Genomic DNA, 26,781 nt, shown 5'->3' with positions numbered 1-26,781 from the left:
CATTATCCTGGAAACTAAGGCAGGACTGGAGAGACCTAGAGTTCTTGTGTATGATCTCCAAAGAAGGGGTTAAGTAGGTGCCAAATTACTGAGAAGTCATAATACATCTGTTGGAGAAAGCAGGAGCTCACTGACTTGAGTAGCATCATAAGCTGTGAAACTCTTGGGTGCCTATGATTAAGTACTCTGGGAAACTGGGTTAAGAAAACACTCAGGAAGCCTCCCTGAATTCCCCTCTGGTCACACATTGAGACTGAATCTGTCCCATAGGTGATAAGGAGGGGGATTTTTATCTAGTCCTACTAGCTCAATGGTCATCTGAAGCTCAGTAGGAGGGTGTACACTAGCCTTTATGATCTTGCCTCCCTTTAATACCAGTACCCCACCATTTCCAAGGAGCCTTCCACCTTCTTGTGAATTTCTTTGATGTGCCCAAACTCTCCCCAGCTATAGCTAATGCTAGAGTTTTAACCATGCCACTGATCCTGGAGTAAGGAGAAAGAGGGAGAATGTATTCATTTATAGCAATTGCCCAGCTCAGAAGGATAGTTCACTCACCATGAAATTCAGAGACCAAGCATTTCAAGAGTCATCTCTATGCAAATGACTCCCTAAATAGATAAATAAAGGAGAGATGAAAGCCCCGCACCTAATCAAAGAAAAGGGGCAGACCAGGAAGTGTTAAATTAACAGTAAAAGTGATCCCTTTATGAGATTGAATTGGTCCCTTGAATGAATCAAAAAGGAATCAACAGGATAGTGAGTAATGATAAACCACACCTCAGGGTGACCTTTAAAAGTCAGCTCCTGATGGAGAGCTGGAGAAAGGGAAATTGTAAGAAGGCATGTGGAGGAGAGGAGAAATGCAGTCAGAGGCAGAGACCTCAAAGAAAAGGGCCAAGGCTATAGGAACAAGGCTACTTGGGCACAGGAGTGTTGGAACAGATGTTTATTGGGGTTTTTTTTCTGAAGCTCCTGGATTACAAACCCCAGAGCAACACTCTTCTATTTTCTTTTTCCCTTTCGGCTCTCTCAACAGAAGTCTGAAACCTTTCCCTCTAGGCACAAGAAAGTCTGTTTACCTTTCTTTGTTTTAGACATTTACTTTGTCTTTATAAATAGTCATCAACTAAGGGCCTTTGTTAGTCTGGGTATACTTATTGGAAATGCAGTTGGGAGGGGAAAACATCCCCAGAGGAGAGATAGAGGTAGGTGTTTTTTCCAAAAGCTTAGTCTGTAGCTGGGGGCTTTGAGTTAACGAAATAGTAAAAAGAATTACAGATCTTTAATACTATTTCCCAGAATGGAGAAGGAATGTTTATTTGGATAAATCTAGGCAAGGAGTCAGTGGTAGGGTAAGGAGCAAATAGGAAAGGATGAGCCACTCCACTCCATTCCACCACTGCTACATATATCTCTATCTATCTATCTATCTATCTATCTATCTATCTATCTATCTATCTATCTATCTATCTATCATCTATCTATCTAGCTATCCGTCTATCTGCTATCTTTCTGTCTGTCCGTCTGTCTGTCTGTCTATCTGCTATCTTTCTGTCTGTCTGTCTGTCTTGCTCTCATATCTCTCTTGATTTCTGCACCTGCATTCATGACTGGCTGGATGTTTTATGGATGTGGACATCTCACACTCAATGTGTCTAAAACATAGATCATGTCCTTCTCCCCTAATTCCGCACCTCCTGGAGGTTTCCCAAGTTTCTTTTCAGAGTACTGTCAGTCACTTAACTTTGTATCGTTTTTTTTTCTTGCCTTTTGGAGGGCAGTTGGGGTTAAGTAACTTGCCCAAGGTTACACAGCTAGTTTTTTTCCTAACTTACAGTTACACGGCTAGTTTTTTTTCCTAACTTTGTATCTTCAGTGGCATACTTGACTCTTCCCATATCCATTCAGTTGCCAAGTCTTGTTGATTCAGACTCTGAAAACTCTCAAATTTGTCCTCCTTTCTTTTCTCAATTAGCCACCACTCTTTTTTTTTTCTTTTTGGAGGGGGGCAGGCAGGTCACTTGGGGTTAAGTGACTTGTCCAAGGTCACACAGCCAGTAAGTATCAAGTGCCTGAGGCTGGATTTGAACTCAGGTCCTCCTGACTCCAGGGCAGGTTCTCTATTCACTGTGACACCTAGCTGCCTCTTAGCCACCACTCTTAATATTCTCATAATTTTTGTCCCAGACTTCTGAAATACAGGTAACTTCCTAATTTTTGCTTCTAGCCTCTCTCTTCACCAATTCATCTTCTGCACAGTGCTTAGCATAGTGCTTAATAAATGTTAGTTGGCTGACTGACACATGTACATACCACCTACTATGGGTCAGGCACTGTGCTAGGCACTTTACAATTATTATCTCATTTGATCCTTACAACAATCCTGGGAGTTAAGTGCTATGATTATCCTCTTTTTTACAGTTGAGGAAACTAAGGCAAATAGAGTCTTGTCCAGGGTCACACAGGTAGTCTAAGACTGAATTTGAACTCAGATCTTCCTGACTCCACATCAGGGTCTCTATCCACTGCACCACCTAGCTGCCCTCTTTCTTTATCATGAGGGATGGTGTCTAAGTAGGAACTGAAAATGTAAGAACAAAAGATATCAATATTAAGAAAAAGAATGTAAGCTCTTTGAATACAAGGACAGTTTAATTTTTGTCTTGGTATCTCCAGTACCTTCCTCATAATAGGTGCTCAAGAGATGTTTATTTAATTAGATTTTTGTTCAATTGACTGACTGGCCCCTGTTGGTGGTCTGTTCTATCCCCAAATTTCCAACATTGGGCTAGAGTCACTAGGTCTCTGGGGTAAAGAATGGAAAGCTAAGATACAATTGGAAACTGCTAGAAGGTTAATCTTTCTCTTTAGGCTGTCAGCTCCTTCTTTCCTACACTTCTCTTTCCTTTCCTTCTCCCTGCCCCCATCACCTCATGACTGCACTGTTGAATAGCCTGCTGGTTGGTCTCCCTCCCTGCCTCCAGTCTTTTCCCATCCAATCCATTCTCCATTTGGCTGCCAGAATGATTTTCTTAAAGGTCAGAGCTGACCAAGTCACCTCTGCCCCCACACACATACACAATGAGCTACCTACCCTGTGTACTCCCTATTACATTCAGGACTGAATATAAAATCCTCTGTTTGATAATTAAGCCCTTTCACAACCTGTTCCTTTCATACCTTTCCAGTCATCATATACTTTCCTTATCCCTCCATGTACTCTACAATCCAGCAACAGTCTTGATGCTCCTCACATAGAACACTTTACAGACATGTCTTGCATTGGATGTCCCCCCACCTCTCTCTCCCTACAATGCTTTCCCTCTTCTACCTCTGCTCAAATCTCATCTTCTTCAAGGTCTTTCCCATGACTCCCACCCTCCTCTACCACTGCTAGTACTAGTTCTAGACCATCAGTCCTGTTTCTAGCCATCATCCAGGGAAATAACTCCTGTGGAGAATCTGCTAGCAATCACCATCAACTGACAACCCACTGCTATGCATAAAGCAGGAAAGTCAGCCTAGTTGAAGCAGTACCTCATGACTGAGCTGTTAAATAGCCTTCTGGTTGGTCTCCCTGCCTCCAGTCTTTCCCTACTCCAATCCGTTCTCCATTCAGTTACCCAAAATGATTTTCTTAGAGGTCGGACTGGACTAAATCACATCCCCCACTCATACACAATGAGCTCTCCTTCAGGTGTCCTGAGAGAAACAAGAGGCAGCATGTGCCAGACAAGTCAGATCTCCACCACCACCACCACCACCACCACCTTAAATACTATTTTCCCTTAGACTTTGACAGAGACAGCCCAGGACCCTGAACCCTAGAGCCTTGTGCCCCTGGCCATTGTCCTGGGAGGCAATCTTTAAGATCAAAGCCTGGCCACTGTGCTGGCAGATGTTACCGCCACACCCAATATTTCAGTGTCAGAAACTGATATCATTTTATCTGTGGAAATGGCATTCAAGAGAAGGCATCATGATCTGTTTTTGCCATTGCTCCATAAGGACCATGGGAGCTTTCCATCTAAGGTGGAGTTGAAACCTAGTATTTGGGTTATCTCCCCCATTAGACTATGAACTCCCTGAGAGCAGGAACTAGCTTGCATTTCTGCTTGTAATTGTAGTGCTTAGAAATGTTCTTTATTGGGGGTGGCCAGGTAGCACAGCGAGTAAGAGCACCGGCTCCAGTGTTGAGAAGACCTGGAGATCGAATCCCGGGCTCAGACACTTAGCACCCACCCAGAAACACCTGGCCGTGTAACCTTGAGCAAGTTACTTAACCCCAATTGCTTAGGGGTGGCCAGGTGCCTCAGCAAGTAAGAGCACCGGCTCCAGTGTTGGGACGACCTGGAGATCGAATCCCGGGCTCAGACACTCAGCACCACACCCAGAAATAACTGGCCGTGTAACCTTGAGCAAGTTACTTAACCCCGATTGCTTAAAAAAAAAAAACAACTGAGAAAACCATAAGAAAATATCACAAAATAAAATGTAAAAAAATAAAAAAAGAAATGTTCTTTATCAATATTAATACTCAAGGGGCAGCCAGGTAGATAGAGCACTGGCTCTAGAGTCAGGAGAACCTGAGTTCAAATCTCACTTCAACTCTTATTAGCTGTGTGACCCTGGGCAAGTCACTTAACCCTGATTGCCTCAAAAACAAAAAAATATAGTAAGTGCTTAATAAATATATTTCTTTTTTCATTCATGTATTGGAGGCTTCTCTCTGAGATTATTTTCTACTTACTCTGTTTCTATCTTGTTTGTATGTAGTTGTTTTCATGTTTTTTCCTCCATTGGACTGTGAGCTCTCGAGGGCAAGGTCTGGGCTGTTGCCCTTCTTTGTCTCCTGAGTACTTAGTACAATGCCTGGCACATGGTAAATACTTAATGCATGCTTGCTGACTGACTTTTTAAAACTTCAGCTCCAGTGAAGTTGGGATCTGTTTTAAACACAGCACTGCATGGGAGCCTCATTAGCTTCTAGGGCCCTCCAGCAGGTGTCTGGTTCATCCCCTTGCCTCCAGGCAAGCCTGTAGTTTTCTGCAACTTACCTTGTGTGGGGGCTCCATGCCAGTATGTCCTGGCAGCAGTGAAAAGCACAGCTGGACTTAGACATTTGGGCCAGGGAAGGACTTATACTCAGTCTTGCTGTGGGAAGGGTATTTTGATGGGGGCAGGAGGGGCTAAGTCCTCTGATAAGGTCCCACAAGGCCACCCTTTCAGCCTGGGTTTCTGGTCTCCCTCCAACCATAGGTCCAGAAAGGTACTGGCTGGGTGCCCGTCGGCCAAGCAGCCTCCCAGGCTTGTGACTGGGGCTCACTCTGCTGCTAATTAAAAGAGAAAAGCCCGTTAATATTTCAGCACCGTTAACTCAGTTAAATTATTAAGTGTCCATTTGCATTACATGCATAAAAGGATCAATAAACATTCTCACACAGAGGAGCTGGGCAGAGGAGGGGAGCCAAAAATAGGAGGGGTAGTTTCTGAGAAAGGCCAATGAACATGGCTCTATGGATCCATCCAACAAAGTCCAAAGAGAGGGAACTTGATGTTGTGCCCAGCACTATGTTAAAAACTTGGGGTCAGGGAAGGAGGGAGGAAACTAAGAAATATGACAAGAGGGTCTGAACATATGGTCTCTAGCCCACAGTGATTCTCCCTCCTCTGAACTCCTAGAGCCCTCACTGCTCTTCTCATTGCTCACCATATGCTGCCTCATATTGTTATTTCATCTTTTTATGTACCTGTTCATGTCCTGTCTCCCCAGCTAGACTTCCAGAGGACCCATCTTACACTGCTCTGTGTTTCCTTAGTATGTAGGTTAGCACTCCTGCTGCATCGAAGATATTTAATAAATGTTGGTCATGAGGTCAATGGCCCCTGCCTTCAACGATCTTACAGTTTAGGAGTCAGTCATACTTCCCTCAGCCTCTTTCAGTTTGCTTGACCTGAGATTTCAATCACCCCTCAAATGCATCCAACTCTCCTTTATCCAGTTGGTGATCATCCTGGCTGTAGATTGTCTCCATCCCCCACATCTTACATGATCAGAGAATTAAAGAATTCCCCCTAGAACACCTAGTTTCTCTCTAAGCTCAGCTCAAATGCTTCCTCCTACATGAGACCTTTCCCAATTCCCTCCCCTTCCCCTCAACTGCTAGTGCCTCCCCTCTTAATTGCCTTCAGCTTATTTTACAAATATTTTATATACACTCATTTTACATACAAATCAGCTATTTAGGTCCCACTCTGTGCCAGGCACTGTGCTAAGCGTTAGGGATACAGAGAAAAATAAAAAGTAAAAACTGTCTCTGCTCACAAGGCGATCACAGCCTAAGGGGGAAGACAATGAAATGCCGTGTATATGCTGTGTATAGACAGGCTCAATATATAAAGGACAAACTGGGGTTCGTTTCGGGGGAAGGCACTAAGATTCAGGAGGACTGGGGAAGGCTTCTTGAAGAAGGTTAGATTTTAGCTGAGACTTGAAAGATGCCAGGAGCAGAGGTGAGGAAGGAGAGCATTCCAGGAATGGGCACAGCCTGCCCTAATTGGAGTTGAGAGCTGGAGTGTTCCATGCTGTATATGTCTGCCCCCCAAAATAATGTAAGTTCCTTGAGTTAAGAGAATGTTTCACTTTTATATTTTGTATCCCCAAATCCTAGTGCAGTTCTGGCACATAATAGGAACTAAATAAGTACTTTTTGATTGATTCAAGAGACCTCAGGGGTCAACTCAATCTTTACCAGACATCAAGAACTCCATCTAAAACATCCCCAGTAAATGGTCAACCAGCCACTGCTCAAAAACCTCAACTAATAGGGAACTCATTTTTCCTTACCCTAAAGGCAGCCCTTTTTATTTCTGGAGTATAGAAAGGTGGGGCTGGTGGGCCAATATATGTCTCAGTAAATTCTATGAGGTCAGAGATGAGTCATATCTTAACACATCTAATTAAACTTCTAACACAGTGCTCTACTTAGACTAAGTACCTAGTAACTGTCAATTAATTTAGCAAAGGGGGGACAATAGGATTTTATCTCCCAAGCTAAGGAAATTTCCATTCAAAGACCTTTCACCTTGCTGTGGTAGCTTCCAAGAAAAGGATGAGAAAAGAATCTAACATCAAGTCTAGAATTCCTCTTCTCCCTACCCCACCATGTCTTCCTATTACCTTGCTGTCAAGTTACCTTATGTTACATTAGCAATCACTGTAGGGGAAAATTCACACAGGAGCAAGTACTTATGGGAAATAGAGATACTCCTTGAGTGCTGCTAGGGTACCATGGACAGCGAAATCCTGTTTATAACCTTTCTAAGTGCTCTGGCAGGAGGAGGCCCAAACTTATGACAACTAAGTAGTAAAGTCTCCGTGGCTATCCAGTCATACCTACATATAATATATAGAAGCATCCCTTTGGCAGAGAGCAAAGCCTTAATGGAATTCACTCACTAATTTTGGGATTGGATTAGGTGACCCCTAATAAGGTCCCTTCAACTCTAAAATTCCATGGACCTTGTGATTCTCACATTGCATGATTGTAAGATTCTATGAATTCAGGTTCAATTTGGAGGATCCAAGCAGACTGTGTAGAATACTGTATGACATAAAATCTTGAAGTTGGTGCCACTGGGTAGGATTTCTGGGAAGGAAGAGAAGGCCCTGATAGACCAGACATGTTCTCCCCGCTGAGAGCTGCCGTTTCCTGCCTCAACATTCTGGCTTTAGGTTTTGCACTAAGCTTTTGATCTTTTAGAGTGAACTGGCAAGAGGGAGATAGGGATGGGTTTACTGCCTGGATCCTGGAAAACACAAAGCTGGTACTTGTCTCCCAAACTTGTCCGTCCATGATAAGCCTTTTGCTTTTCTAATCAGCCTGGTACAGTGGGAAGTGTTCTGGGTTGGGATGCAGGAGACTTGAGCTCTTTCGCTTACATCACTATTAACTCTCTGTGTGACATGGGGCTTGTCGCTGCCTTTCTAGGCATTGGTCTCCTCATCTGTAAAGTAGGGAAGAGGGATCCATGGTCTTTGCTTACCTCAAGGAATTTTTATGAGGCAAGAAAAGAGCTTGTGGTAATAAAAGTTTTGGAAAACACAAAGTCCTTTATAAATGTAAGGGACTATTATATTTATCTGTGGATTTTGGTTACCTAGAATAGAATGAGCATGGCCTTTATCCCCAGTGTCTCCAGGGGGAACGAAGAGAAGAGAGACAGAGAGCACACATTTGTCCTTGGTGGCAAAGTAGATATTACTGAAGCAGCTGGTGGGACAGTGGATTGAGCACAGGAAGACCTGAGTTCAAAACAGTCCTCAAATACTTACTAGCTATGTGACTCTGGGCAAATCATTTAACTTCTGTTTATCTCAGTTTCCTCAATTGTAAAAGAAAATCAAATGTGATGATATTTGAGGAGGAAGAAGAGAACAAGAAGAAAGAGAAGTAACAGGAAGGGGAGAAGGAGAAGGAGGAGAAGGAGGAGGAGGAAAAGGAGAAGGAAGAAGAGAAGGAGGAGGAGGAGGAGAAAGAGGAGGAGGAGGAGGAGGAAGAACAAAAGGAGAAGGAGAAAGATGAGGAGGAGGAGAATGACTGACAACAGCTTAGTACAGTGCCTTGGCACATTGTAGGTCCTATGTAGATGCTTCTTCTCTTCCTTTCTCTTACCCTCTGTGTACTAATCCTTGGGTCAGTGTAGGGGACTTCTAAGTGTGGAAACTCCTTCCATGTATGCAGAGCATCAATTTCTTTTGTATTTTATAGTCTTGAAGAGTGCCTATGGGTCACATAGCTATTATGTGACAGAACATGGACTCTGGTCTTTGGATTCTAATGTTAATAATGTTCTATTGACTATGTTAGACTCCCTTTCACCTACATTCCTATAATATATTTCTGATGTGTATTTAATGTCTATCCTAAATGTTCCTGTAAACTCTGTCTCAGCATCTGAGGCAACCAAGCCCCTTTGGGCAAATGTTCATGCCCATATTGATTTATCTGTTCTTCCCAGTACCATATATAGCTCAACAATTATTTGTACAAGGCTCTGGGGACACAGTTCACAGAAAAAGAGACACTCTCTACTCTCTAGTATCTCTCACTCCATTGAGAATGTAACACACAGAAAAGGATCCTGTTGTCATGGAAGGGACCTTATTTTATAGATTGATCAATCAATAAGTATTCATTGCTCACCTACTATGTGCTAGACATTGTGCTAAGTGCAGATGAGGAGACTGAGGCTGAGTAGATGAAATTATTTGCCCCAGTAAGTTAGTGGTAGAGCCAGAATTAGAATTCAGGTCTGATGTTCTTTCCAATGTACTACCTTGCCCTGGGAGATAAGACTTTTGAGTAATCTTCACTCCCACCCCCACTCTCTCTATATAGTTATGAATTGTGGGCAGAGCTGTTGTTTCAGAGTTCATCACAGTTTGTAGATTCTGGGTCCTCTGGCGACTGCCTTTCTATCTGCTTCCAAGTGAGCCTAAAGTCTTTGTTCACCCAGATTTCCCCCTTCCCCTACCCCTATTCATTCCTCATTTCTGTCCTCCTTCCAGACTGGTGTTGCTGGCGCTGCTGTTGCTCTGTCTGCCCTCCAGACTCCCTTAGCAATGACCCATTGTTTGATACTGGACTTCAGGGCATCCTGACAGCATTTCTTTGACCCTCCCTGCCAGGCATGACAGGCACTTAAAAGCTTTTTGCTGGAGGCTGAGATCACGACCCACAGCATTGTAGAGCACTTGTACTTGACAAAACATTTTCCATCTAGTCTATGATTTCACTGTCACTGTGATCCCCTTGGGTCTTCAGATCAGGCAGAGATGAGTCTTTCTTTTTTACAGATAGGGAAACCAAGGCCTACAGTGAGTCAGTAGTTAGTCCTGGAGACAAGTCTAGAATACAAATCTATGACTCCCAGGCAAGGGCAAAACGCACACATTCCCAAATGCATAATTTGTCACTTTGAGATTTTAGACCTGGGAGAGATTTTAGAGGTCATCTAGTCCAATGCTTCCATTTTACATATGAGGAAACTGAGAGCCAGGAATGTTATGTGACTTTTCTAGGGTCACATAGGTATTCAGTGAGGTAGAAATTTAACCCAGTTTCTCTGACTACAAATGCTGTGCTCTTTTCACTGTACTTCAATGCCTTCTGTTATGGGAAGTAATTATAACAACACATTATAAATAAAAAGAAATAGAGGGCAAAGAAATTTTAAAAAACATTTATATAGTGCTTGAAGGTTTTTCAAAAAGATTATACATGTCATCTCATCTGATCTTCGCAACAATACTATGGTATAGGTGCTATTGTTATGATCTTTTTCAGATGAAGAGACCAAGGCTAAGAGCCATGAAATAACTTGCCCGTGCTCACAGTTAGTAAGTATCTGACGCAGGATTTGAACATCGGTCTTCTTGACTCAAGTCTAGCCTTCTCTGCACTGTGGTACCAAGACAAATCAAATAAAAGAATCTATATGTAAGCATCTATGTAGATCAAAGTTGGTATTGTTATTTCATTGTCATTATTATAGCTGGTGTTGCTACATTCACTAGGTGGTGAAGAGGGTTTGTCCCCCAACTTGGAAGAGAGGCATCTTCCTAGAGCATATTAAGGGTCAGGAGAGCAACCAAGGGAGAGTTGAGAAATACTGTAGGTTTCTGAAGTTGGGCAAACCACTTCAAAAGTAAAAGCTTTTGAGGCAGGGGAAAGGGAAGATGTTGCTGGGATTCTAAAAACTGTATTTTGAGCACAATAGGGAAACCTTCATTATTCTCCTAGAATTATTATTCTTGCTGGGGATTGGGCTTGGATTGGTTACCCTGACAGTATCCCACCCCCAGGATCTATGAACACAGGGATTATATCCCATATCATCCTCCCTTCTGGAGTGGGGAGGGAATAGAGGAAGAAAAGTTCCTATCTCTGGGGATTCCCTGCTCAGATGGAGGGAGGACACAGTTCCTTCTTTTCCATGTTGTTCCCAATCTGACAGACATAGTCTCTGTCATCAAGAAGCTCTTAGTCTATCTGGGGACATATATTCCCTGCCCCCAAGAAGGGTCTTGGTCTGTTTGGAAGACATAGTCCCTGCTCTCAGAAAGCCTTCAGTGTGAAGACAAATCCCTTGACCTCAAGAAGACAAAAGAATTATAAAATGTGCTACAATCCCTGCCTTCAAAGAGTTTACAATCTATGGAATATTATGGTGCTGCAAAAATGATAAATATGAAGCATACAAACACAATGAAGTGATGCAGAGTGAAACTGATAGAATCAGAAATGTATATACACTTGCCCAGCTGTATTTTTTAAAAGCAGGAAGGAAGGAAGGAAAGAAAGGGAAAAAGGGGAGAGGGAAGGAAGAAAACAGAAGGGAACAGAAAAAAAGTATCTTCTTTTCTTTCTTGTTTATATATTTGAAGAACCTAATCTAGGGCAGGGTGAAAGGGGTTTTGCTCTAGGGTACTTAATTTAGAGTGTGCTGACAGCACTTTCAAACTTTCAAAACCTTCCTTAGCAAAATTAATTAGTTAAAATAGGAAGATACCAGATGGTAGGCTGGAATAAGTTGCCTTCCCCTCTCTGTATGTCCCCCTTCCTCTTCATTTCTCTCATCATGGCAGCCACCTTAACAATAACAGGTGCACTGAGGTCATAGTAGAGGGAAGAATGAGGCTGACTGACTTGAACAGGGAACTGAATGACTCCTTCATATCAGTATTACTCACCATAAGGGGAAAAGAATGTTTTCTTTGAGATGATTCCATAGAAATCAGAGATAACATTTAAATTTAAGTGGGGGATCATAAGCACTTAAGGGACTCAGTGTGGTACAATGGAAAAAACACTGCCTCTAAAGTCAGAGGACTTTGGTTCAAAGCAACTTCTGTCACTTACTACCTGTGTGACCTTGGACAAGTCTCAACTAAAGTCTCAACAATTTCTTGAACTGTAAAATAAGGAGGTTGTATTAGGTGGCCCCTCAGATTGCTTCCAATTCTAGAACTATGATGCTATAAAGTTTAGATGAAGGAACTGGCTATGTTTATCCTGCAAAAGAAAAGATTTAAGGGAGGGGAAAAGAACTCTTAGCATTTGACTAGCTTTCATGTAGAAGGGGGATTGCACTTGTTTTGCTTTGACCCCAAAGGCTGAACTAGAAGCAACGAATGGAGGATTCTGGGAAGCAGATGTTGATTCAACAGAAGAATCTTCCTAACTATTAGACCTATTTAAATAAGGAATCAGCTACTTCAGGATACTATAACTCCTAAGACAGCTAGTTGGTTCAGGAGATAGAATGCTAGACCTGCAGACAAGTTCTTTAAGGATGGGAACTTACTGCTTGCCCAATCAGATTGAGAATTTGAGCATCACAGAACCAGCCTCAGAGTTGGAAAGGACCTCAGAGTCATCTGATCCAATACAAAGCTGAATAGAAATCCCATCTATATCATCTCCAAGTGGTCATCCAGCCTCCAAATGAAGACCCAACACACACCCCACCACCACCACCACCATGAGGGGGAACACAATAATAATAGCTAGCATTTATGTAGTGATCTGAAGTTTACAAAGTACTTTATATATGTTATCTCATTTGGTTTTAAGAACAATTCTTATGAAGGTGCTATTTATATCTTTAGTTGACAAATGAAGAAACTGAGGCAAAGAAAGATGAAGGGTCATAGAGTCTGAGGCTGGATTTCAACTTCCTGGCTATGTGACTCATACTAGCTATGTTTTCTCATTTGTAAAATAAGAATAAAAACAATACCTTCACAAGGATTGTACTAAAGACCAAATGAGATAACATATATAAAGCATTTCAGAAACTTTAAAGCACTTTATGAATGCTAGCTATTATTATTAGCATGATCCCCCCATGAGGTGTGGTGGAGAGGGAGGGGGAAGGTAGTGAAGGTCTTCATTTGGAGGCTGGATGACCATCTGGGAATGACATAGAGGGGATTTCTATTCATTTTTATGTTAGAGTAGATAACCATTGAGGTCCATTTCAACTCTGAGACTGATTCTGTGATCTTGGAACTCTCAATCTGATGTGGTAGACAGTTAAGTTCCTGTTCTCAAATAACCCCCCTTATATGGCCTTCTTTGAGGGACCATCCTGTTTTAAGCCCACCCTTCTCCCTCCACCTCCCACTACTTCTCAAATCTTCTCAGCTGTGAAGTGAGTGACCAATAAATTAATGACTCACAGGTTAGAGACTGAGCAGTTCAAATCTCACCTTAGTGGTGTGACCCTTGGCAAGTCATTAAATCACTCTGTTCTTCATTTTCCTCACTTATAAAATGTAAGGATTGGACTTGATGATCTCCAAGTTCTCTTCTAATTCCAAATCTATGATCCTATTATCCTATGGTACTGTGAAATGATGCCCACCCAGTCATTTTCTGAGTCTGGACCAACTCAAAAGTACATTGCTCAGACAAAGTCAACTTTGGATTGAACATCCTTGCAAAGAACCCTGTCTATACTAGGGATTGTGTGTGTACCTGGTACAGAGAGGGTTAAGGACTAAGAAAGAAAACAGCCCCACACCCCTGCAATCTGATGAGAGGAGACATACATCCTACTCTTAGGGATCTCTTACACTGATGAGAGAAGACACGGTTCCTGCCATCCTAGACTGATGGAAGGACATCATCATATCATACCCCTGACTGTGGATGTTCCTGAAGTTCTGTCCTATGCTTTCTTCTCTTCTTCCTCTGCATTCTTTTTCTTGATAACTTCTTTAGCTCCTGTGTCTTCTCTATGCAGATGGCTTTTTCGTCCCACATCACCATTTGCCTATTGGACATTTCAAACTGGATGCCCTTGAAGCATCTCAGAGTCAACATATATAAACCTATACTCCTTGTCTTTCCCCTGATCTTCCTCTTCACTTTTCCAGATTCCCCTCTTTCTATGGATGTATCACCATCCTTCCAACCTCCCAGGTTCAAAATGGTGACATTATCCTCAACTCCCCACTCTCATTTCGCATATTAAATCAGTTGCCAAATTTTGCAATTTCTACCTTTACAACATCTCCAGCATCCAATCGCTTCTCTCCTCTCATATAACTATCACTTTAGTTCGGACCTTCATCTCTTCTTGCTTAATTGACTTCCTTGCCTCAAGTCTCTTCCCCATTCCAGTTCATCCCCACACTGCAGCCACCATATGACTCAACTCAATCAACTCCAGTGGCTTCCTATGGCCTCTGAGATAAAATTAAACCCCTTCTATTTATTGTTTAAAGCTTTTTGTAATCTGCAGCCTACATATCTGCCCAGCCTCTTAGACATTACTCCTCTCCCACACTCTTCTACAAAAAGTCATCCATTCTTGATCCCTGAAGTCAGTCATCAGTCAACAAACATTTATTAAGGACTTGTTATTAGTCATGTTCTGTGTGAAACACTGAGGATTCAAAGAAAGAAAAAAAACCCAGTGCCTGACCTCAACAATCTATACAGAATGGAAGGAAGGCAATCTGAGACTGTAAGACATTAGTAACTGGGGGCGGGGGAAGGTATTGGAAAAGAGCTTTGGGCTTTGATCTGAGTATAGAAAAAAGCCAAGGAAACTGAGGGGCAGAGAGTGGAGGGCAGACCATTTTAGGCATGGGAGACAGTCATTGCAAAAGCACAGAGATGGGAGATAGCATATGAGATATTGTGTATGATGAATGAAAGTGGGTTAGTCAATTTGGATGGTAAGGTATTGTAAAGTGTAAGAACACTGAAAAGATAGGAAAGGGGAAGTTTATGAAGAGTTTTACATATTAAACAGAGGAGTTTATATTTGATTCTGGAGGTAATAGAGAGTTACTGGAGTTTTTTGAGCAGGGCGTTACATGGGAAGACCAATACTTTGTCAGTGGAGTGGAGAATGGATTGGAGTAGAGAGAGACTTGAGGAAGAGATAAGTCCAGGTGAGAGGTGATAAGGCCTTGCACCAGAGTAGTGGCAATATGAATGGAGAGAATGGGATGTCAGTGTTGAAGGGAGAAATGCTAAGACAATGAATTGGATATGGATGAAGAACCAACAAAGGAGGTTGAGAAGCAGATAGGACCAGAAGAGAACAGTGTCATGAAGACCTTGAGAAGAGAGAAGGTGATCAACTGAGTTAAATGCAACAGCCAAGAAAGGTATGAATTGAGAAACATCCACTAGATTCTGCAATCAAGAGATCATTGCGGGTGGCTAGGTGGTACAGTGAGTAGAGCACTGGCCCTGGAGTCAGGAGGACCTGAATTCAAATCTGGCCTCAGAACTTAACACTTACTAGCTGTGTGATCTTGGGCAAGTCACTTAACCCCAATTGCCCTACCTTTCTCCTCCAAAAAAAAAAAAAGCAAAAAAACCCCAATAACAACAACAGAAAAAGAGATCATGGGTAACTTTGAAAAGAGTAGTTTCAACAAGTCAGTTCAGACTATAGAGAGTTAGGAGTGAGAGGAGAGGAAGTAGAGGCATTTAGTGGGGATTGCTTTCACGAGTAATTTATTTAGAAAAGGAAAAAAAGACAAAGGATAATAGCCATCTATAGGATCAAGTGTGGATTTTTTTAAAGGATAGGCCTGTTTTGTAGACATCTATGAAAGAGTCAGTAGTTAGAGAGAGAATAAAGATAAAAGAGAGTGGGGAAGACAGGGGGAGGAAATTGTTAGAGATCTTGGAAGAGGATGGAATCAAAGAGGATGGAATCAAGGATGTGTGAAGAGGTTGGTTTTGGCAAGGAGAAAGACTGCCTCTTTAAATGAGGCCAGTGTGAAGGAGATACTGGGAAAGATGTCTCAATGGTGTGAGATAAGGAAGAGGGGAAAAGGAGGAATTCTTGGGAAATGGAACCAATTTCTTTGTAATGTTCTCTATCCCAAACTACCTTGCGCTTAATATTGTTGTGTTTATTTATTTTATATTTGTGCTGTGTATATATAGCATCTATTCTGTATGCTTATATTCAAATACATAGTCTCCTCCATTTAAAAGTAAGCTACTTATGTGTAGGGATTGTTTCATTCTTTATAATTATAGTCCTAACTTGTAGCACAGTGCCTAACACATAGTAGGTACTTAATAAAGGTTTGTTGATTGATTTGTGAATCCTGCCCTTAGGAAACTCTCAATCTAGTGGAGGAAGTACAACTCCTGCCTTCAGATGCTCTTTGTTGAGTGGAGGAGACATAGACCCTGCCTTCAGGGAATATAGAATATCCACTGTCCCATTCTTCCTCCCTCCCACATCTACAAGGAATGGGGGGGGGGGTCCTACTATAGTGATGAATCCAAATGCAAATGGGTATACTTCAGACTGAGTCTATAGGGGTAGCAGAGATGTAGGATAAGAGAGTTTTCAAAACCTCCACTTTTGAGGAAGGGTTCAGACCAGCCATTCTCCATTCTCCAGACTTTGACATAGTGACTCAGCTGCCTTCTCCTACCACTGCTGTGTTCCACTTCTCTCATTGGTAAGTTTTTCCTAGAACCTCTGCTTTTGAGGGAGTGCCCAGATCGACCATTTTTTTCATTCTCTGAATTTTGCCATCATGCCACTGCTAGGGTACCTTCCTTCTACTCTTTCCATCTCCCTTTTATGTATCTTCCCCCACTGGAATGTAAGCTCCTTGAGGGCAGGAACTATTATTTTTCCTTTCTTTATATCCCCAGTGTTTAGCGCAGTACCTGACCAATAGTGAGCCTTAGTAAATTCTTGTTGACTTAATTTGGCTTGATTTGTTATAGGGAAAGGGGACAGTCTAATCCTAACCTCATTTCCCATACCTTCTCTGGATTGGGTCACGTAGAAGAGTTTTAAAAAATATCCTTTTTTTTTCTTGGAACCCAGGACCCTGGGAGAGTTTGAGGTAGGAGAGTGCCATGATTCAGGTGTACTGTAATGCCAAGGAAAGGCAACTTCCCAGGGTTCAAAATACCAGCATAGGTGCTCTCCATTTTATTCAGTGACAAACCAAGAACAGAGAAGATCAAAACATGACATCATTCAAAATACAGCATTTACTAAGTGTGATTAAATAATCTCCAAGTACTACCCCACCCCAGGACCTTCCAATCATTCAATCAATTACAAAGTCCCTATTCTAAATACTACTCCACCCCTAGGCTGTACCTTCATTTAGTCCACCACAAAGCCCCTCTTCTCAAATGGAGATTAGTTTCCAAACATAAGTAAAGTACATTCACTTGTTCAACCATAGAACACAAAAAGGTCAAAAGTTCCCCACCCCTGGATCACAATTGAATCTACCCCAGAGTTACATCAAGTTTAAGCACAGCACTTAATACCCAAATGGAGGTCTTTTCTTCATCTTGACACCAGGCAAGTTCTCAGCAATCTTAGTTCCTGGGGAGACAAGGCTTAGCAAGGCCATAAGATACATTGCCAGTCCCTTCATGAATTCATCCTCTGTCTGTAGAACAGTCCTAGAACCCCTGAAAACATTAGCAAAACCCTCTCCCAAGATTTCTGTAAACATACAACAAGAAAATCCTTCTTCAGGGCTTCTGAACCAACAGAAAGGTTCCCAGACCCCTGCAACAACAGCACTGTCCTTCACCAGTGGACAGTATTCATTCTGTCTGCCGGACAGTCTCCAGACCCCTGCAACAACAGCACTGTACTTCACCAGTGGACAGTATTCACTCTCTGTCTGCAGGACAGTCTCAGTGCTTCTTAACCAAAAGCCAGGTTCCAGGACTTCTTCAACAAAAGGACTGTCTTTCACCAGTGGACAAATCTGGCAAAACAACATCAAAACAGACAAAGTACCAGCAAAACAGCCATATCTCCTCAGTCCTTGGCAGCTCCAGGGGCAGGTCTCAAAAGTCCAGGGCAATTCAAAGTGGCCCTCAACAATCCTTCTCAGTCTCTCTCTCTGCCTCCACGAGGTGGGGCTTCCAAAAAGTTCTTCTGCCTCTCTCTTGTCTCTCCAAATCTACGTCACCAGCTCCTCCCAGTTCAGGACTTTCTTTTCACATCAACAAGTCCATCCCACAGGTGGGATTAACAAGCTCTGGGTTTTAACACAATCAATTTGAAAACCAAGCCAATACAGGGGAATCTTTAATTGCCATTACTATCACATCAGGTTATCTCTCTATGGTCTACCTGTCATCCTGGGACTTGGATTTATCCTTAGACATCTCCTTCTTCCCTGACTCACTCACTTCCCCCCTGTACCCTCCTTCCTTTCTCTAATACTCCCTTCCTTCTCTTTCCTCAGCTCCAGCTCAGGCTCAGATTGTCCATGCAGGCCAGGCATGTGTAGTGAAAGAAGACAACATCAGTGAGCGGGTCTACACGATTCGTGAGGGGGATACCCTCGTTTTGCAGTGCCTTGTCACTGGGCACCCACGACCCCAGGTAAAGCTCCCCTCCTTACCCTGGGCGGGGTCAGAAACCTCTGGTCCAATTCGTCCTTTGATCAGGGCTGTTGTGAAGTTTAACAGAGAAAATATATGTAAAGTGTTTTATAAACTGTAAAGTGTCCTATTACTGTCAGGTATTATGAATGATATCATCCACACCTTTAATGCTTGTAGCCTTTTCTAACAGACTGAATTGTCCAACTATTTCCCCATTTCTGTGTCTTATAGATTCATAGATTGCTAGAAGTGGAAAAGAACTTAGAGATATTATCCAGTCCACTTCCCACATGTTATAGAACAGGAAACTTAGGCTCAGAAAAAAAAAATGGGTGATGTTTATAGTCACATAGGGAATTCATGGCAGAATCAGGATTTGAATCCCTATCTTCTGACTCCTAGTTCCATGTTTTTGTACTAAACAACCCTCCCTTCTCTCTTCTCCTCCTAATGACTCAAAGGCAAGAGTGAGCCCATAGCTGGATCACTTTAACACCAGAGCAGGATCTTGGGCTCAGGACACAGACCTGGGCTCAAGCCTATAGCTGAGACATGGGACTGGAACCAAGAGCAAGACTGAATTGAAGTTCTTTTTTATGAATCAGCTAGTTGATAGAGGCTGACAGTAGTCTGGGGTCAACAACTATCCACAGGAGTTCCAACTGGGTGTAAACCTTTAGTTGTGTTGATCAGACCCAAACTGTTGGTGAGGTTCTTGCAAAGCTCAGACCATAGCAATCAAACTATACCCTAGATCAGACTGATTAGGGCACCTTGAAAACTTAAAATGAAAAATGCCTGTGAGAACAATACCCATAAAATCCACCGCACAGGCTTGATGTAAGGATAAAATGAGATACCTGAAAAACCTTAAAGTGTTATGTAAAGAAAGGGCAGCCATGACTGTAAGTAATGAGATGGGGAAAGGACACTGTCAGCTGCAGTTTCAGAGAGGTTGGAGAAGTATGAGAAGAATTCTATACTCAGCTGCGGTTCTCCTTCCCACTGGGAAAATGGTCTTAAGCTGTAGTAGAAGTTATTATAGTTGGACACTAGGTAGGACTTCCTGACCATGGGGTGATGAGATACTAGAACAGAAAAATGTAGATCCCCCCCTTTTCTCTTTTTATATATTTTATTGATGCTATTTTAAAAATAATATTACTGTCACTTCCCAAAGATTCCCTCTGGCCTAAATAGATCCCTCTCTTGTAATAAATAAGTATAGTTACTCAAAATATAAAGACAATCATTATTCTCATAGTAGATTAACAATAAACATTTAGTGAACTCCTATTTGAAAATGAAATGGAAAAATATTTTTAAAGTATTTTCTAAGTCAATTGGTCAAGAAGTATTTATTAAGTGTGTGTTATGCATTTCATATACAAAAAGAGTCAAAAGACAGTCTTTGCCCTCAAGGAGCTCATAATTTAGTCAGAGAGATGACAAGTCAACACATATGTATGAACAAGCTATATACCAGATATCATAATAGGAATTAATTAAGAGAGGGAAGGCACTAGAACTAAGAGGGATTAGGAATGGCTTCCAGCAAAAGAAAGGATTTTAATTCAGACCTAAAAGAAGACAGAGAATCCAGGAGGCAAAGGGAAGGAGAGAAATCATTCTAGGAACGGAGGATGGCTTAAGAAAATGTCCAGAGCATAGAGATGGAGTGTCTTGTTTGTGGAATATCCAGGAGGCCAGTGTCATTGGATTGTAGAATATGTGGTGGGGACTAAAGTGTAAAAGGGCTGGAAAAAGGGGTACAATGGATAGAGCACCAGCCCTGGAGTTAGGAAGACCTGAGTTCAAACCTGATCTCAGACCAGACACACTTGACACTAGCTGCGGGACCCTGGACAAGTCACTTAACCCCAAGTGCCTCAAAAAGAGAGAGAGAGAGAGAGAGAGAGAGAGAGAGAGAGAGAGAGAGAGAGAGACTGGAAAGGTAGCATTACAAAGGGCTTTGAATGTCAAGCCCTGGGTATATACATAGAAAATCTAGAGTCTGAATCCAAACTTCACGGAACAAATTCCCTTAATAAACAAGATTTGTTCTGTAAAACTTGGACTTAGTCAAAAGCATCACCCAAGGACCTAGAAGGTTGGTTGCTCCTGATCTAGACAGTCCCTGCTCCAAGGAGCTCACATTCTGCAGTTGATAGAGTGCTTGACTTGGAATCAGGAAGACTAGAGTTCAAATCCTGCCTTTGACAATTACTAGCTCTGTGAATCTGGGTAAAAATCACTTAAACCATCTTAACCTCCATTTCCTTATCTGTAAATCTATAAGTTGTTGAGTAGGTATGGACCTATATTGTTTGAGGGAGTTCCTCATACTAAAGAAATCACAGGCTCAATCTTTATCTCTAGCTAGATACCAGGCACACATTGGCTTTGTCTGGAGATGTCTGCCTTTCTCTGGAGATTTTTGAAAATAGAATAGAAACTTAAACAGTTTGACCTTGAGGCAGGGAATTGAATAAAATGGTATGTGAAGAGCCTTGCTAATGTGTCCTCTTTCCCTTGGGTTTGTTTAGAAACAGTGTCACTAGTCAAAAAAGTCTCTTGGATCAAGCCTTGGTTGTGAAAGGGGAATGAGCCCTCACTAGTGCCAGGGAGGAAGTTTTAGGTCAGGATGACAGTAATTCTACAGACTGGTGTGAACCCACATCTGTGTCCATGGATATGTGCACATATCTACATCCATGTTAGTCTGTGTTTGTATACTGACTTCAGGATTTCTTTCAGTGGTATCATCATTCTGTCCACCGCTTCCTTCTCCCCACCTCTAGCATAATCATTTTTTCCCTAATGTTTCTAGTTTGCCCACTATTCACTTTCATGAGCAGATATAGAAAGGAGACCATAGTATTGAACATGCTACATTTTCCACATGCCTTGTCTGTGACCATATAGATCCAAATAGAAGATTTCTTTTTTTTTTCCACTTGGCTCATTTCTAGTCCCAGTGGCCCTTATCCCCTGTGACCTGGACTACTGAAGTGGTCTCCTAGCCTCCAGCCTAATACCTCTAATTCAATCTAATTCCCTCTAATCTTTTGTCCAAATACCTTAATCTCTCATTTTAATCTTTCCAAAATGCCACTTTGATCTTATCTGTTCCTCTTTTCAAAAATCTTCAATGGCTCCTCATTGCCAACTACAGTGGTCTCCAAAATGTGGGCTCCTAACCCAGGAGTTAATAGCATGCTCCTAAAGGAACACGGCCCTTCCATTTCCTTTACTCATCAGACAATCAACCTCTTCCCACAATTGACTTCTGAGGCCGTGTACCTGAACTAGGCACTGGCTCCCTCAGAGCAGTTTTCACTTAGCTTTGACCCACATCTGTAGTTGCAAAGATACCGTTGAGAGAGTTCCCCACTCCTAGGGTACCTACATCTATACCCTGTTCCCTAGATTACCCTGTGGCTACTGCATGCATCCCTTAGGTCAGGTTCTGTGTCCTGAGGCAGTGGACATGAGAGAAAATCCTTTTATTTGGTTCGAGAGGATACACAGGACACACAGGCATATTTGTATGGATTATAATCTTATTCACAGAATTCATTATATTGTCTTGTCCACTGAACTCATCTTCCATCTGAACTTCCCCTTTTTTGTCTGTGGCATAATATTCTGGTCTTCTAGGTTAGCAAAGTCTGTGTCATCCTCAACCTCTCACTCCCAGCACGTGGTTAGTTAGCTGTCAAATCTGATCATTTTTCCTAGTACATCTTACAATCTGTCCTTTCTTTCTCCTCATTCAGCCACCACCCAACTCATGTCCTTTTCTCCTCTGAACTAAATCCTTCCAACAACTTCTTTACTGATTTTCTTGTCCCAAGTCTTTCTTCATTCCAATCTCTCCTCTACACAGAGGCCAAAGTGATATTCTTAAAGCTCAGTACAACTCTGTGTGTGTGTCTTTCTGTCTGATCTTCCCATTTAAAATGTAAAGTCCATGAAGGCAGGAACTGATTTAGACATCTCTGCACAGTCCACAGTACCAGTACTGTGCCTTGAACGAAGTTAATACCCCATGAATCCTTTTAAATGATTTGATTGGATGTTAATCTATATGTATTAATTAATCAATACAGAAGTATTGATTAAGTATATACTATGGGGGCAGCTAGGTGGTACAGTAAATAGAGCACTGTCCCTGGAGTCAGGAGGATCTGAGTTCAAATTCGACCTCAGACACTTGACACTCAACTAGTTGTGTGACCTTGGGCAAGTCACTGAACCCCAATTGCCTTGCCTTCCCCCCTCCAAAAAAAAAAGTATATACTATGGCTCAGGCTCCATGTGAGGTGCTAGGGATACAGAAATTTTAAAAAGTTGAAACTGTACTGACAAGGAACCTACATTCTAATGGGGAAACAAGTATAAATATAAGTATAAAAAAGAACAAATTCAAATAAATATAAGGTAGTTCGTAGCAGGGGACTAAGTGTAGGGGGATTGGGAAAGACTTTATATGTCTTTTTATATTTGTATTTCTTTATACGTCTGAGATGTCAGCTCAGGGGACCAGAATCTAGGCAGGGCAGCTTTGCTGGTGGTGGTGGGGAGTTAGTCTCAATTCCCCTGGGGGGCAGTAAAGCACACTTCCCTGATAGGAGTGACCATTGAGGCTGGCTCAGCCTAGCGCAGGGTAAGCCTGTTGACTTATACAGGTCGTTTTTGTTCCTGTGTCTGTATGCCTAATGCACACGAGTCTTTGGACAACTCTGAACTTCAGTTTAATAATCCATAAAATTTAGGGGGTTGGGTTAGATCACCTCTGAGGTTCCTTCCAAATCAAAACTTCCGATCCTAAGAACATGTGTATATATCTATGTCGCTGCCCATGTTCGCAAGCAGTGTGAAAAGCATACTTGGGAGGAGTGGGGGGGGTGGAGGGGGCAAGTGCTGTTTCTGATTGACCATATTTGAGCTTCCCACAGCCTGAACTTGACCTTGAATCTGATCCCATCCCTTTTCCTCTCTTCCTCAGGTTCGGTGGACAAAGACAGCTGGGAGTGCCTCGGACAAGTTCCAGGAGACATCAGTGTTTAACGAGACCCTTCGAATCGAGCGCATTGCTCGAACACAGGGCGGCCGCTATTACTGTAAAGCCGAGAATGGGGTGGGGGTCCCTGCGATCAAGTCCATCCGGGTAGATGTGCAGTGTAAGTCTGGGAGGCAGATACCTGCCCCCACTTGCCCTCTCCTGGCTCCACCAGCCACCCTCATCCCAGGTCCTCTGCAGCAGCCTGCATCCTGACCCCCTTCCACCTCCTCTGCTAAGGGTACAAGATATTGGGCGGCTAGGTGGTGCAGTGAATAGAGCATCGGCCCTGGAGTCAGAAGGACCAGAGTTCAAATCCGGCTTCAGACACTTGACACTTAACTAGTTGTGTGACCTTGGGCAAGTCACTTAACCCCAATTGCCCTGCCTTCTCCCCCTCCAAAAAAGGCGGAGACAAGATATGTAGCACCCTCGGGGTTCCTGGTGACCATCACTCAGAGAAAGAGGAAGTATGGAGCGAGTGAATAGAAAGGGGAAGGAAAGAAAGGGAAAAGAAAACGAAAGGTAGTTTTGCTTTGGAAGGGCTTAGAAGTCTCCTCCTCCCCACCCCAACCCACTTGCCATGTCCTGGGCTTGCTCCTACTGCCAGGCATCAGCCCTCCATGGGTTGTTCCAGCCCTCCAACCTCCACGTCCACGGGGACCTGCTTGCCTCTGCCCACTTGTCAATGCCTGTGTTCTGTGTCTGCTTACACCTACCTAGCACAGGGCTCTAGAGAACAAGCCAGCTCAGGTTGAAAAGGATGAGTTGAAATGTTTTCTTCTCTGAGGGTTTAGGACCTCAGGAGAAAGAAGAGTAAAAGTTCATCTAGCTGGAACAAGTTACAGGATGGAGCCTGCCTACCCAAAGCTAACCTACACCTATCTCCATCGCTCCTCTCCATGCCAACTCCTAGGCTGGGGAATATGGACTGTGAGAGAACCTTGTAGTCTCTGGCCTCTGCCAAGTCCCTGAGGTTGAGGGGATCCCATTTGATGATGGTGGAACTGGAGGGGGGGCCTGGCCAGAGCAACTGGGGACTCACTGTGACCCACATCTACTCTGCTCATGGACTTGGTAACTGCCCCTCCTCGAGATGGGGTGGGTTGTGGGGTGCTGTGGCATTGAGCATTTGCCTTATTAGGGTCTAGATTTTTGAAATAGGGTGTTTAGGACCTTGGGCAGAAAAGCTAAATGATAAATGGAAGAGGTATAGGAGAGGCATGGGATGGCAAGACTGTCCAGAATTCCAAGGGAATCTTAAGAATTCACCATATCCAGGGGCGGCCAGGTAGCACAGCAAGTTAGAGCACCGGCTCCAGTGTTGAGAAGACCTGGAGATCGAATCCCGGGCTCAGACACTTAGCACCCACCCAGAAACACCTGGCCGTGTAACCTTGAGCAAGTTATTTAACCCCAATTGCCTAGGGGCGGCCAGGTGGCTCAGTGAGTAAGAGCACCGGCTCCAGTGTCGGGATGACCTGGATCAAATCCGGGCTCAGATACACAGCATCACACCCAGAAATAATAACTGGCCATGTAACCTTGAGCAAGTTACTTAACCCCAATTGCTTTAAAAAAAAATTCACCATATCCAGACTCCTACCTTCAGTTTATTTAAATTCAGCATTGATTAAGCACCTACCATGTTGGGATACAGAAATAAAAAATGATTCAGCCCCTTCCCTCAAGGATGTTACAGACTAATTGGGTGGATACAACATATACACAAATAAATTCAGGATAGAGTATAATAGGGGCAAAGGAGAAATCCAAAATGCTCTAGGAAAATTTAAGGGGGAAAGAGAAGATTTCAGCTCAGAGAATCAGAATCCAAGCAAGGAAGCTGGGGGGTGGGGTGGGGAGTTGGTCTCAATTCCCCTACGATACATTAAATGCCACTTCCCTAACAGAAGTGACCAGAGGGTTGGCTCAGCCCTCCTCCTTAAGGGGGGCAGTGGCTGGTGCTTAAGCTCACCTCAGAGCCTCCTGGCATGACAGTCCCTTTGGGGTCCTGCTCTTCCAGACCTGGATGAACCAGTCTTAACAGTGCACCAGACAGTGAGTGATGTTCGAGGTAGCTTCTACCAGGAGAAGACCGTGTTTCTTCGATGCACTGTCAACTCCAACCCACCAGCCCGATTCATCTGGAAGCGGGGCTCCAGCACCCTATCCCACAGCCAGGATGATGGAGTTGACATCTATGAACCTCTCTATACTCAGGTCAGCAGGGATAGTTCCCCATTTCTGCCCTTCTATCACATACATGCAGCTATCTCTAGGACAGAGTGCTGTAGAGAAAAGCATGGAAGACAGATGTTCCAAATAGTGTACCAAAGGAGAGCAAGGGGAGGAAGGGAAAGTCCTGCCTCATTTTCTCTTTGGAAGAGGGCCCAGTGTTGGATGGAAGAATAGCAGTGACCTAAGGTTTTGAACCTCTCTGAACTGTGGCGATTCTTAATAAATTCTGAGTGTGGTCTGGCCTTTAGATTGTTTAGCCATGTATGCTGGAGGGGGGAGGTTAGAGGTGGATACTGGGGAAGGCAGAGTGTGGTAAGAGACAGGGAAGGAGAAATGGAGAAATACAAACCTCTCTTTAGCTTCCAATATTGCTTATAGACCTGACGGAGAGGCAGGGGACTGGGGTCCATCTATTCATTCACTGAGGGAGGGTGTACAACAGGGCAACCTCAGAGACAGGGGATGGCTCCAGGAATAGAGCGTTGGTACAATGAGAGCAGTGAGAAAGGAGGAGTCCTATAGAAGGTGTGGTGAGTATAGCATTTCATGCTAGACTGGGGCCCCTGGTGGATGACTGGTGGCTGGGAAGGTGTGGAAGGTAGGGATTAGAATTAGAGACCAGTAAAATCCCTTAGATTGTATGCCCAGTCTAGTCTGCCCCAGATCCCTTGGTGGATATCAATGGATAAGTACCACTCTACCCTCTCCATGATCCTTCCCCAGGGGGAGACAAAGGTTCTAAAGCTGAAGAATCTGAGGCCCCAGGATTATGCCAGCTACACCTGCCAGGTGTCTGTTCGGAATGTGTGTGGCATTCCTGACAAGGCCATTACCTTCCGTCTCACCAACACCACAGGTAGGACATCAAGGTGTGGCGCAGTCCCCCAGTCCAAAAGCACTTCCCCAGTCCCCAGAGAAGCTACCCTGACTGAACTTTCACCATGATTCTACCACTGCTCCCTCCCTGTGTCCCCCTAGTGTAGAGACACCCCAGTGCCCACCTTTTGACCACCCTTTGGTATCTCTCCAGGCCCTTCTCCTCCC

The 26,781-nt window shown here is 43.3% G+C and overlaps 1 protein-coding gene across 1 annotated transcript in view; it reads left to right on the top strand.

The window, feature by feature from the left end:
- Positions 1-26,781, top strand: part of MDGA1 (MAM domain containing glycosylphosphatidylinositol anchor 1) — an 87,978-nt gene that overhangs the window by 36,429 nt on the left and 24,768 nt on the right. Inside the window, exons 2-5 of the mRNA XM_069073599.1 lie at positions 18,290-18,429; positions 23,443-23,617; positions 25,523-25,719; positions 26,461-26,593. Coding sequence (XP_068929700.1) covers positions 18,290-18,429; positions 23,443-23,617; positions 25,523-25,719; positions 26,461-26,593 — 645 coding nt within the window. The remainder of the gene's footprint in view (positions 1-18,289; positions 18,430-23,442; positions 23,618-25,522; positions 25,720-26,460; positions 26,594-26,781) is intronic.

The sequence above is a fragment of the Petaurus breviceps genome, unplaced genomic scaffold, assembly GCF_028583685.1.
Source record: "Petaurus breviceps papuanus isolate PSGF00001 unplaced genomic scaffold, PetGlider_PUasm1.0 90865, whole genome shotgun sequence".
Classification (NCBI taxonomy): domain Eukaryota; kingdom Metazoa; phylum Chordata; class Mammalia; order Diprotodontia; family Petauridae; genus Petaurus; species Petaurus breviceps.
Note: the sequence above shows the minus strand (reverse complement) of the source record. Positions and strands in the feature narration are given on the sequence as shown.